This window comes from Dryas octopetala, chromosome 2, assembly GCF_963921425.1.
Source record: "Dryas octopetala chromosome 2, drDryOcto1.1, whole genome shotgun sequence".
Classification (NCBI taxonomy): Eukaryota; Viridiplantae; Streptophyta; class Magnoliopsida; order Rosales; family Rosaceae; genus Dryas; species Dryas octopetala.
In genome coordinates, this window is record NC_141367.1 from 25,211,186 (window position 1) to 25,224,613 (window position 13,428).

The 13,428-nt window shown below is 38.2% G+C and overlaps 2 protein-coding genes and 1 non-coding gene across 5 annotated transcripts; 2 read left to right on the forward strand and 1 right to left on the reverse strand.

Moving 5' to 3' along the window:
• Window positions 1–648: 648 nt before the first annotated feature.
• On the forward strand, window positions 649–2,529 carry LOC147294639 (transcription factor BC1-like). Its single transcript, XM_086231205.1, has 8 exons — window positions 649–669; window positions 781–948; window positions 1,073–1,138; window positions 1,257–1,325; window positions 1,423–1,506; window positions 1,619–1,756; window positions 2,217–2,312; window positions 2,440–2,529. Exons 1-7 carry the CDS (start codon window positions 649–651, stop codon window positions 2,307–2,309), a joined length of 639 nt encoding a protein of 212 aa, XP_086087331.1. The 3' UTR covers window positions 2,310–2,312; window positions 2,440–2,529.
• A 1,429-nt stretch (window positions 2,530–3,958) lies between these two features.
• TRNAK-CUU (transfer RNA lysine (anticodon CUU)) lies at window positions 3,959–4,031 on the reverse strand. The gene has a single exon. It is a non-coding gene; the product is annotated as a tRNA-Lys (tRNA).
• A 6,225-nt stretch (window positions 4,032–10,256) lies between these two features.
• LOC147294641 (uncharacterized) lies at window positions 10,257–12,964 on the forward strand. 3 transcript variants are annotated; one of them, XM_086233536.1, is made up of 2 exons: window positions 10,257–11,212; window positions 12,857–12,964. In XM_086233536.1, exons 1-2 carry the CDS (start codon window positions 10,302–10,304, stop codon window positions 12,885–12,887), a joined length of 942 nt encoding a protein of 313 aa, XP_086089662.1. In that variant the 5' UTR covers window positions 10,257–10,301; the 3' UTR covers window positions 12,888–12,964. The 3 variants fall into 3 exon arrangements, with proteins under 3 accessions (XP_086089662.1, XP_086089663.1, XP_086089664.1); XM_086233538.1 differs by having other exon boundaries at window positions 10,281–11,212; window positions 12,788–12,914; XM_086233537.1 differs by lacking the exon at window positions 12,857–12,964 and having other exon boundaries at window positions 10,257–11,364.
• Window positions 12,965–13,428: the final 464 nt, after the last annotated feature.

The following is a 13,428-nucleotide window of genomic DNA, read 5'->3' on the forward strand; positions in this document are numbered from 1 at the left end:
AAACAAAGGTCAGAGTTAAGATACCAAAATTGAAAAAATAAATAAATAAATAAAAATACACAGAGAGATAGAGAAAGACCCTTTTTTTTTTCTTTTTTTTCAGAATTGGAATTTGGACAGTGCTTTGAACAAGAATCAAGATTTACATGATCAGCTCCTCACTCTCTCACTCTCTCGTACATAAACAAGGCCCACTTTCCCTCTGAGTCCCAGCCATGTATCTATCATAAGAATCAGACCCATCCACTTCACAATTTCAAACCCAAGTACTCATACAAATGGCAGCCTTTTCTTTGCCAATATCTCCCTGCTGCTCTCGGCTCGTATTTCGTGCCTGAGATCGAAGAAAATGTCTAGCTTATTACAGAAACAAAGCAACGATCCTGTTTCTGTCCCAATAAACAATCTCAGATTGGAGAAAAGCTTCAGGAGATTCTCCTGCATCTCCAAATTCATGAAACTAATTAATAAAGCTTCTCGAAAGCAGCTCCTCTCTGGAGTAGTCCCTTTCACTTGTACGTGTTAATAGGACTGTGAAGCAGGACACAGATCCATCATCCATGGTGGTTGAAACTTGGTACTTAAATTGTGGTGGTGATCAGGCTTTCAGGCATAGGAAGTAACCCCAGTGGTTAAGAACTGAAGAAGATGAAGAAAATGCTTTCTCAGGTATATTACTAGCATTTCATGTTGCATAATTGCAATGGTGACTTGGGTTTCTCCTAGAATACATAAAATTAGACTAGTTGAATTGGGTTTCTGTTGGTTCATCTTGGTTAGGAAGAAAAGGAGGGCAAAGGTAAGAAACAGAAGAAGCACAATAGAAGGCTGAAGACTGATGAAGCAGAGCAACAGAACAAGGTTTCTGCTGATGGGGTCCCAACAGATTATGTGCGTGTGAGAGCACGAAGAGGTGAAGCAACGGACAGTCACAGCCTTGCTGAAAGGGTATGTGTATAAGATAAGTCCTTTAATTGACCATCCCCTATGTTTCTTTTAAAATGAATTCAAATGTAAATAGCTAAAATGGCACCAACTTGTTTGTACAATTAAATCTCAAATGAGTTTTCAGGCAAGAAGAGAGAAAATCAGTATGAGAATGAACCTTTTGCAGTCACTTGTTCCTGGTTGTGAGAAGGTACTGATATTCAGCTTATAGGTTGTTTAGTACTTCATGCATCAGTTTTTATATATAATATATACCCCATACTTTTTTTTTAATACATATAATAAGTTTCTCTTGATGATAATTATAGATAACTGGCAAGGCTCATATACTGGATGAGATTATCAAATATGTTCAATCACTACAGAATCAAGTGGAGGTAATATTACCACCATTATTTGAGAATTAAGAGAGATACAAGAGAAGCTTGAGCAAGCTTTTACTTTGCTTTTTATTTTCCTTTTTCTTGCTCTCAGTGCCTCACAGCAAATCTTGCTTTTGTGGATCTCATGCTCTACAACTGTGAGCAGAACCCAAGTACAAACCCATGTGTACCAGAGGTACCAAGATGAAAGCTTAGAATCTATGCATTATTCTAACCCTATTACTACATACATATTAATCTTCTTAGTTTAATATCCTAATGCCTACACCATATATATTGTTTCCCAGAGACTGTGTTGCTTGGAACCTCCAATGCCGTCTGTTCCAGAGTCTAGCTCTGTCCAGTTCAGGTCTTTCCCAGAAGCAGCACCAACTTCTCCTTCCCCATTACTCACGGAGGATCAGAAGGGCAGTTTAATCCCTCAGGTAATGACACTTTGATCTGGAAATTAATGTTGAGAGAAATCTCACGTTGAAGATTTGAGGGCCTTGTTAGTAGCTTATAAGGATTTGGGCTACTCCTCCCATTGCCAATTGATTTTGGAATGGATGCGTAGATTTTTTCATAGTATCAGAGCAAGTTATCCACGTGATGCGCCTAACGGCCACACGTGCTCTCACGTCACCAATATAAATTGTCCATGTGTTACGCTTAAATGACGCCACACGTGCGGGGGCGTGTTGAGAAAAATCTCACATTGAAGATATGAGGGCCTTACTAGTGGCTTATAAGGATTTGGACTACTCCTCCCATTGCCAATTGATTTTTGGATAGATACCTAAATTTTCTTCAATTAAGTCCATGCAAACAAAGTCTGGAATATTAAGCAAAGAACGAAACACATCTCTGGTCTGAGTGATCTCCGAATTTGATGAACATTTTCAGGATGGTGGAGATTTTCTATTGGACATGGACGACCAATACATTGAGGATATTGTAAATGAGCCTACTGGATTAGACAACTTGTGCACCTTCTAGCTTGTAAGAAATTGGGAAAGTATATAATAAAATTAAGCTCTTATATACCCAATTCATCCATTGATTACAAAATTAATTAATCTACCAGTTATGCATTTCTTATGCCATTTTCTGAATCTTTTAATTGCAGGCAACTAGAAAAATAAATACAAAAAGAGATCAAGCCCAGAAGTTTGAAGGGATTACTTGACTAGTAGATAGCTAGTACGTCCTATTTGTGGTTCAGACTTAAGAGCACAAACTTTCAAAGATGCGATGTAGAAGCAGTGGAAAATTAACTCCATTACTGACTGTCCTCTGCTCATTCTGCTAAAAATTAATGAAGATATATCACAGTCCTGTAATTTATAGTGTAGTGAAATTAAATAGCCAATGTTGGAGAGAGTGTTGTCTCCCCCTGGACTTTCTTTTTTGTTCCATGACTCTGTTGATTGTTGAAAACACTGAATCTCCAACATATACTCCAACATTATTTAATCATCTTACCACATTTCTTTAGCACCTATTTTTCTTAAAGCCAATTGGTCAGATATCCACCATACAATTTTAGCAAATTAATGCGAATATTGTCAATACCTTGTAAAGTGCCAAGGAATTTCCTTCAAATTACCCTTTTCCCCGTCTAAAAGGCTAACTGAAAAAATAGACCAAATGATCGAAGTAGGAGGCATAGCTGGAATTTTTCTCCAATGCAGGATGTGTGTGAGCGTTTGAACGCTCTCTCAAATTCTGCATTCCTCCTACATTTGAATCCGTCCTAGAGAAGGCTTCTAGTTATAATAGACTGAAACTAAAACTCAATCCGCATTCGGTTAACTGCACCACAGCTTGAGACTATCCATCAAAGCTCCAAAATTGCTTACATGTTTCCAACAGGAAATCACCATATGTATGCCGACTCTGTATAAGTCTTGGCATGCATCAAACTCATAGTTTTGGTACACATGGATGCCCTTGAGGATATATGGTATAAAGGGTGGCCATTTTTTTCTTTATTTCTTTATAATTATGGTAGTAACAAATGTACTCAATCATCATTCTTTGTTTTGAAATTGAGATTCCTCATTGCATTGCAGCTTCACGTTTCTTTTTTTGGTACAGAGCTTCACGTTTCTTTTGTTCTTAAGAATCGACCACTTTCTAGTACTATATATTATGATTCTGTCACGTATTGTCTCTTGTGGAATAAGTACATATCCTGTATTTTCTTTGCTAGCGTGCATCAGCTACATGTCATAAGAAAACTCCAAAGTTAGGCACCAAGGCCCAAGGCTGAACTGTATACTTATAGACTTTTCACTGAGACAGTTACCAATTTGTTGCCAACGGATATGGCAATTAGATGGTGACTGGTTGTGGAGGAGTCTGCAGTTCTCTGATTTATGTAAGTGTTGGGCAAATTTTCTTTAAATAAGTGATGTTTAGGGTACTTTTTAACGCATGCAGCTTTCAAAGTGACCCAGGAATGACCTTGATTTGGGCCGCAGTTGATGGGCTATTTTTACGGGTTCGGACAGCAAAACAGCCCTGAGTAGTTCACACAAACTATGCCCAAACAGAAACCCATCATAATTTGTCATTTGCAGGTTTCACTTTCTTTTTCCTCTGTTAAAAAAGTCGACAGAAAAAGGAGTGCAAAAAGGCCATATCGCCCACCGTGGGGCTCGAACCCACGACCACAAGGTTAAGAGCCTTGCGCTCTACCAACTGAGCTAGACGGGCTTGTTTGCCCAGCAATTTCAACGAAATGGTAATTATATATATAGACATGTCCATCTGATTTCATTATAACCCAACGACATAGATAACAGACCCAAAGAAACAACACGTGGGCCCAGGCACATGATGAGACTTTGGGTCATATGAAGTTAGAAAAATTATGAACGGATTCAAAGCTTGGTGTTCGATGAAGCTGCCTGTAGAGTGGCTCCAGCTGATCCATTCCGGTACCGTAGAAGTTGTCCATGGGGTGTTCATACTCATACACACTATTGTTCACAACGTTGGTGCTGCTGGAATAATTATAATTATCACCGTAATAAAGCGGGGAGGGTGAATAGTACTGACCATCGTCCCCAGTCATTGGAACAGAATTTGCACTCATCAGGTAATTGTTCATCATCATCATCATTGTTGCTTCATATTGAGCATTCATCATTCTCATAGGGGACTTTCTAGTCTGGATAACCTGAAATTTAATTAATAATTTCATTATTATGATCCAAAAACCAGCTAGGTTAATTAATTAGTGGTCAAAGACTCAACAAGCTAGTAAGAATGTTTTTTATAATCACTCACATAAGATCCAGCGTCATCATCTTTAAACACCATAATGGTATCCTCGACTTCTAAGCCATGTGCCGCAATCAAGCCCTCTGAAAAATAATTAACAATCACATCCTCAAAACAAATTATTAAGCAACTAATAAATGGTTCAATTCATTTTGTTAGAGGTAATGAATTGGGCTTACTCGTATTCTCTATTACATACATCCGACTACTATTGTTTGGCCAAAACCTGCGAAGAAAGACCCGATATATAATGCTTTGCAATTGAAGTAAATTAAGCAAAACAAAAAGCCATTAATTGATGGAGTAGTAGGAGTTGGCTTAATTAATTGGAACGTACCTGAATCTGACGGTCCAAACCTTCGGAATGTCCATGTCTTCCAGGTGCAGCCAAAATCCTTCTTTAGCTTCCAGTACAGGGAGATGCATTTCTGCTTCTCTCTGAATTAAGCAACATGTATATATGTATGGTCATAATCCAACTCAATTAAGTTGTTAGTATATATATATATATATATATGTATTTATGATCAGCAATGAATTGTACTATATATAGCCAGTTAATTAATATATAGTCTAATTAATTAGTACGTTAACTCATATTTAATTGAATAATCTCATTCAAACCTTAGGTATCACAATGCGCCCAGTTGCGCTCACATCGCTATTCTGTAATTGTTTCGCGAAGAGAAACCTCACCGTCGATGGATTAAGTACTCCCTGAGATCAATGCATGCACAAAAATATATTAACAGATAATGATTTGAAATGTAAAGAAATAGTACAATAAATAAATTGATTCTATACCAATTAATTTACTCACATGTGTTATATATATATATGGATTTGACCAGCTAGAAGTCTAATGATCTTTCTCTTCCTAATGTTGGAAGAGATTCCAAATTCATATCCCTTCCTCTATATAAAAGAAATATGTGTATATATATATATGGATTTGTAAATTAATATGTATACATATGCAACTGACAATGCGGCTAAATCTAAAGCTAGAAACTTTCTTTACGAGGGTGTTATATACTTATGTATTTATTTACTTATAAACATTATGAGTATATTGAAAAGTTCTCTTATAAACATGAGAAAAGTAAGTACACATAAGTATAAGAAGTGTAAAAAATGACTTGGCCCGGTTCTGAAAGAAAACATGCATCTTCTTACGAATAAGATGATCGACCTTAAGGTATCAATTTACAAAATTTTTTGGGATAATGTTACACATTTTCCACCTCCACTCTAATTCAAAGGATCGAGTACCTTAATTATTAGAAAAGCTACGGCAAAAGATAATTTACAAATTAACATGCATGCCTCAAAAGATATGTATAAGAGATGTTCTAGGTATATGGGCTAGAAAATTGCCACAGGAAAATAATAATAATAATAATAATTAAAATGGATGACACGATGAGACAAAAGAAATAATTAAAGGGACAATATTATTGATTACGTTTTCTTGTAATTTAATAAAAATTTTATCGTAATTAACAGGTGGAGCAAAATAATTGCTGACATTTGAAAAGAGATTTGCGCGCCAAATTAATAAATGATAATTGAAAATACGATAAAAAAATAACAATAATCAAAATTGACGACACGATGAGACAAAAAAATAATTAAAGCGGACAACATTGATTACGTTATCTCGTAATTTAATAGAATTTTTGTCGTAATTGACACGCGGAACAAAATAATTGCAGAACATTTGATTGAAAAGCGATTTGCGGCGCCAAATAAATATGAAATCAACATGCCTTATCGATCTAATTTGTGCATGAAATAAATGGCTAAATGCCCCTGTACGTGCCTTTATAAACACAAATGATAATATTACATAATAAGAAATTGCTTGCTTGATGCTTCACAAAGAGGATAACAATTTATTGATTTAGTTCGATCTGATATTTGTGAGAGTAAAATCTAGTTCTAAATAATTATATGAATATGAAAACCAGATAATTAATTTCATAAAATAATTGACAAACCCTTTGATGAAGATACTCTTGGGTTCTACTTCAGATCTATATATAAGGGAAAAATAAGAAAAGATAAATATTAATGTAGTTAAAGCCATGAAATTAACAAAAAGATGATCACCTTTGAAGGTCAAAATTAATTAATGATCTTAATTGAAAAGGAAAGGAAGGGTTTTGAATTATTGCAACAATAATTAACTATAAACAAACTTAAAATATATAATCAAGGGACAAATTAAATTCATATCAGATCAGAAATATGCATGCATATCCTCCAGATCGAAATGAATCGATCTCCACATAAACTTTACTAAAATTAAGGAACAGAAAGCGTATGAAGACTGCACGCATATCTCTCTCTCCTCTCTTATATCTATATATAAAAGATTGAGAGTCATGATAAACCCGGCCTTAGTGATCATGAACAGGCAGTCTCCATCTCTCTGTTTGAGAGAAGCCGTAGAATAAGAGTTACAAGTATATAGACATGCATATATATGGATGAGGAGATCGAGGATCTAAGCTTACACGGGCAGATGAAGATGGAGGAGGAGGAGGAGGAGGAGGAGGCATTGGCACGCGGGGTGCACGAGGCTTGTAAACCTGCGCCCTCTCTTTGGGTTTTCTCTGGCTGCGCCGCTGGCTACGGTGGCGACGGGCCTGCTGGCTCGGAGTTGGAGTTGGAGTTGGAGTTGGAGTTTGGTGGTAATTATTCAACATCAGCAACTGGTTGCAACACCACTCAGCGTTGCTATCAAGCTCATATTGCTGCAGGGCCATCGCATTGTTGGAAACACCGTCCATTTTGGCTCACACCACACCACACCACTACTCTCTCTGGCTCTCTCTGCTACCTCTAGTGCTCATCTGTGAGGCTCATGGCTCACTTGAGGCCTCGTTTTAAAACAACACCACCGACCTAGCTGGAATTGTCTCCTTCTGGGAATCGAACGATTCGTGTACCCCAAGGGCTCTCAATCACTGACGCTCGGCATTCAACAAAATTTTGAGTGTAAACATTTATTGTGAAAAAGCCGAGATTCCTCACCACACTCTCCGCTTTTTCATCAAAAAAAAAATTACATATACGGTGGGTTGATGGAATTTGATCGTAATTATTAATTTACTAAAAAGCTAGCACATTTTGGGCCAGCTGCATTCAATTTTTCCGTTGCGAGTTTTGTTTTTTTATTTTGGCTTTGGATTGTTGTATGGAGAAACCGAGAAAAGGATAGGGTTTGAGGGAAGAGGTTATGAGAAATATTTAAAGTGGAGAGTAGTGTGGATGGTACAGGTGTTGCTCAGCTTCTCATTACACGGACACGATATCAATGGTGGAGACACTGGAAGCTAGCTTGCTTCCAAATTCAAGAGAATCCTTAGAAACGTGATATTTATGACCATCCCCTAAACCCACCACCGTCTTGCTCTCAAAAACCACCGTCATCTTCTCTACTTATTTTCTTTTATAACAATAAGAAAATTACCTCAAGTGTTCCATTTTCGCGCGTGTTTCAATATTATTCCAAGCCCATTTATCAACAACGTGGGCCAGATGAAGCCATGCACCTCTTCAGAACCCAATTGGGTCCATGAAGGCCCAAAACATTTCAAAATCTACCATTTGCTCAACTTCAACACCTTCGACTCTTCTTTAACACCTTCCAACTTTTCCAACAATTAATCACTCAACATTTGCTCAAACTGCTTACTTCTTTCTGAAATTCTTTCAAAAAGTTGTTTTCTTTGTTTCTCAAAACCTACCAGAGGCTTATTGTGGCCATCCAGTGGCCCGTGACGTCTAGCGTATGCAAGTTGTTTGCTAGTTTCCATTGTTATAGGGTTGGTCTTAACTATTTAATGTTTTTATCTATCCCAATCGAGACATTTGTAACTCAGTAACCTTGTAATAATCATTTGGGATCATGTTCAAGTTAAGATAACTCTCATTTACTTTTTTTCAATTTACTTTACTGTGTTTTATTGTTCTTTACATTAATTTTCTTACACTTTACATCTAACTTGAGTTTCAGGTTAAATACTAAGTTATAATTTCAATTAGGCAAAAAATTAACTTTTCACTAAACTCTTTGCACACTCAATCCATAATTGTTTGATTAAAGTTAGTTTTAAGGCCATTTGGCATACCAACAATTCATGGGAAATTCTCCGTTTTATGGTGAGCAGGTGATCATTTCTATAAGGATGATTCCTTAATGGAGACTTACAAATAGATGGTTCAGATCGTTGAAATACTGTATGGAATGGATCCTATTAAAAATTTGTGTCAAAACTTATGTAAAAAATATGATGTCATGAATCTTTCTCCTATATATATATATGTGTGCACCTATTACCAGAAGTTATACTCTTAGGCTTCGTTTGTTACGTTGGACTATGTTGGACTGGACTATTCTTATGGATTAAGCTGGACTGTGTTGGACTGGAGTAAGCTGGACTAAATGTAATTCTATGTTTGGTGCTGTGTCGGATTGTGAAACTGGATAAACCAAATAATATTGTCTTAATTAACTTTATATATTTAATTTTAGGAAAACTTAATTACAAAAACAAAACTAAAATAGTTATAAAAAAAACAAAACTAAAATAATTATAAAAAATAAAGCTAAAAATAAAATACTTAAAAAAAATGGTATTAGTATTAAAAATTGTTATAAACAATTAAAATTAATAAAATAAATAAATAAAAAAAGTGGAAGGGATGATGCATAATTGCAGACCATCGACCATTGACCATCCCCACCCCAGTACCCCACCTCACCTCCCCCCACCTCTATTCCCTCTCCTATCCCCTTTGCCCCAATCTCTCTTTCTCTCTCTGTCATTGAAACTAACTGCACCCACAATCAAATCAAATGCAATTGTATCCAATTGACTCACACTGATACAGAATAAAGAAAACTCACACAGCATCAAAGCTAGAAAACCCATTCAACCACGCAATCCAAATGAAATTTCCAAATCCAGATCAGCAATCAAAAAACCCAAGCCATCAATTCAGTACATAATGTACATCTCTCCGAAAAATAAAAAACCCAGTAGATCAATTCAATTTCCAAGCCAAGTTGGTCCAGAGAGAAAGAGGGAGGAGGGAAAGAGAGAGCGAGAGAAGAAAAATGATAGATTTGCACAGAAACAACGACGAGATCGTAGATGGGGAAAGAGAGCGAGAGCGAGAGCGAGAGGGGGATTGAGAAACACGAGATCGCAGATGAACAGAAACAAAAAAAGGCTAAGCTCGTGTTATTTAGCACTGCACTTCAACACAGTGTTATACAAGAAGGGCTAAGCCCGTGTTTTAAGTGGAGCGGGCTCATGTAGTCCCACTTAAACTAATACTGGGTGGTACCAAACACGGAATAACTGTGTTATTTAACACAATACCCTTTATTCCCGTGTAACAAACGGGGCCTTAAACTCCTGGGCCTGCCGAAGTCCATGCACCGTTTTATAACCCAATTGGGTCGATGCAGGCCTAAATGAATATCTGGGCCTCTGAACGGTCCAGGCCCAAAACATTTCAAAATCTACAATCGCTCAACTTAAACGTTTGATTATTCATAAAAATTGAGATTAAGAAGATTATTTAGGATCCAACGGTGGAGATCGCAATATAGATGCTTATCCAGAACTAGCAGATCCCTTATCCTACGCGCACTCTCTGTGCCCTTGTCTCCTTCTCAATCTCATGGCAGCTGAGTTACAGCCACTAGAGGCCCCAATCACCGCCGGCCCAACAACTACATCTACAACAACACTACCACTGACTACTATTACAACAGCAACGACAACGGCGACTACAGCAACAGCAACAGCAACGACAACGGTCTTGCCCGCCACCGAGAACCCAGCAGGCCAACAGCAATTGGCCCCCAAACGACAGCGTCGGCCGAGCGTCCGATTAGGCGAGATCGGGGACCAACCCGCTGCCACAGTCTCCTTCGACTCACACATGCGACGAGCCAGGCACGCTTGGAGGCTCCCCAAAGACTCCAAGGGCGTAAAGGCTCGCTCGATAACCAACCTCGTGAACGGCAACGAATCCAATGAAATTACAGAGGAGAGGAATCAAAATGGCGACGGAGGTTTTGAGTTCGGTAACCGGAAAATCAAAGCGAAGAGAGCCACGGGGGCCAAGAGGATCCGATCGAATTGGGTTTCGAATAATTCGAATTCAAAACCCAATTCGATCGCCGAGGACGATAGCCGAGGAGAGGACGGCGAGGAGTGGTTTAGCGTGGATCCGGACCACGATAGTCCGGTGAGGGACAACAGTCCGGTCCAGTCGGCGGAGGGGAACGAGTTGTGGCAGCAGGCGCAGAGGAGGGCAGGGAATTGGGGGGCTAGGGCATCGGAGAGCAGGGAAAACGACGCCGTGGAGGTGGATAATGATATGCCGGAGTCGAATTGGAGCGGAGTGAGGTCGTGGTTGATAGAATTGGGGTTGAGTCGGTACACGCCGGTGTTCGAGATACACGAGGTGGACGACGAGGTGTTGCCCATGTTGACGTTGGAGGACCTTAAAGATATGGGAATCAACGCCGTCGGCTCGCGCCGCAAAATGTACTCTGCCATCCAGAAGCTTCGCAAGGGGTTCTCGTGAGTCTTCTTTTTTTTTTTTTTTTTGTAGCAAAATAGTGTAACTTTATCATAAAACTTCGGCCATGGCAGAAATGTTAGAGAAAGTGCTTGTCTGAGACTTTTTTTCTCTGAGAATAAAATAATAACAATAATAACCATAGCTTGTGTTCTACTTGTTTGTCCATCTTTTAGTATTCTAATTGTTCTTTGTATTTGTAGTTTGTAAATGTAACACAACCATATGTTAATATCAACATAGTTTATGTTAACTGATCAGCAGTTCAAAAAGATGTCCATGCCATCTCTCTATTTCTAATGCCCTTTGCTTCTTGCATTTGTTGCTTTGCATCAGTAGAGAAAAAAAAATATCTTTTGGGAACTTATAAATGCATTATAACTTCAATACATTCTACTGTACTATTTGTGAGTACGAAGTATTAGTGCTGCAAGTATGAAGGCACGAGTGCTATGAAGTATGTTGCTAGATTTTCTATGCAGCATGTTATGACTTCAAGTAGTGTGCCAGTTGGGTTGTTGTTGGTTTTAAAATTATGCATTGCTCAAATTATAGGGTTGATATAGTGAATGCCTTGAGGTTCCTTCTTCGTTGTCTTCCAAAATGGTCTTGCTCCATAATACTTTCTGTAAACTGGTAACTAGTAGTGTTGGCTTAAATGCTAAATTTGGTATACTTCATAGGCTTCACAATAGTGATGGAGTGTTTTTAGTATTAAGATTTAAGTGTTGAACTGGAACCCTTTGGAAGAGAATATATAAGGTAAGGACTCAAATTTTGATATGTATGGTGGAAACCAGATAGGTAGGAAAATCAGCCTTTCCCACGAAGAAGGGTTGTTGCTCATGTGTTGAGAAAGATGCTGGGATGGATTGGATTGGAACAGCTCAAGCTAATGTTGCATGGTATTCCTTTCGTTTGGCAAGAACTACATGTAGGACCTCTTTTTCATCTGTAAATCTAGGACCTAAATAAACCCCACCCCTGTACAACTTAAAGTGTAGCAATTGAAGTACTTTAAAAATCTAATGCATGTAGGAGCAAAGAAAACTTTCAATAGATATGTTGGTGGTCATGCAATTCACACAGAACTTACATCTTTGGCTGCATGATGGTGCACAAATTGGTTGCTTTAGATATGTGTGCAGCTGGTTAAATTTGAAGGGTATTTGGCTATAGCTGTGTAGAGTGCACTAACAGGATTTTTTTTTTTTGGGGGGGGGGGGGGGGGGGGGGCGCGGGGGGAAGGAATAAAGTAACAATAAGGATGTATCAAACTTTTCCTATTCTGCATTGTTGGTTGTTCTTGCACTATTTCTGTTGAACTCTGTGCTAAAACTTTTTATTATCTGTAATATTTTGGGATGTTTCTCAACTTTGGGCCAACTCTTGTCCATGGCCTCTCTCTCTGCACATTTCATCATCGCTACTTCTAAAATTTCGACCTTTTTAAGTTCATTGTGCAAACAATACGATCTGAATGATCACATTGCTTCTTGATTGGCTCTGTTGCTGTTGTGCCTGGTTTCTCTTAGCAATAGGCAACACAATCTTACTCTCAGTTTTACTTGGTTCAGCTTCAGCCTAGGTCTCTTATGTTCTCAAGCCAAAATCCCAGCTGATGATGGACATGCTCCTTTCTGTAGGATTCAGCTGCCAAAAGAAGAGTGTTTTTAACTCGAATTTGCTGAGGTTGCAATCCAGTTCTCTCCCTCTCTAACGCTCTTTTTAGACACACACATACACCATCATGCATTTGTTCTGATTTGAACGAGTTATAGCGCTATTTCTTCCATGTGTTAATAGGGTAAGACAATGTTTCAGAAAGTGATGGGTCATGCAACGATCCAAATTCCAAAGCCAGTTGATCTCACATTCACTTCCTAGCTAGGTGGTATATAACTAGTGAGCCCTGCGTCTTTCATGAAGTTGAAATTCCTGTGAATATTGTCCTAATTTTGTTACACCCCCAAAATTATGCGACGGTGCAGTCTGGTGGGTCTTGCCTGTTTGAACGTTTTGCAAAATATAGTTGTAGATTCACAAGAAAATGATGGCTTTCTTAATCTCGAAACAAAACTGATCTGTATAATAGGCTGATTCAATTCAGCTCTGAATAAAGGTTGGGCTTTCTGGCTTTTCAAATAGGATTGGGGACGAAATGTCATTTTTGTTGGCCCATTAATAAAATCGGGCTTGTAATGGATCTTACTGTCCA

Coding starts and splice junctions, on each gene's coding strand:
- LOC147294639 (XM_086231205.1), top strand. CDS start 649: ATGAAGAAAATGCTTTCTCAG. Junction 1,507..1,618: donor CAAACCCATGTGTACCAGAG/GTACCAAGATGA, acceptor ATTGTTTCCCAG/AGACTGTGTTGCTTGGAACC. Junction 1,757..2,216: donor AGGGCAGTTTAATCCCTCAG/GTAATGACACTT, acceptor GAACATTTTCAG/GATGGTGGAGATTTTCTATT.
- LOC147294641 (XM_086233538.1), top strand. CDS start 10,302: ATGGCAGCTGAGTTACAGCCACTAGAGGCCCCAATCACCGCCGGCCCA. Junction 11,213..12,787: donor AAGCTTCGCAAGGGGTTCTC/GTGAGTCTTCTT, acceptor TACTTGGTTCAG/CTTCAGCCTAGGTCTCTTAT.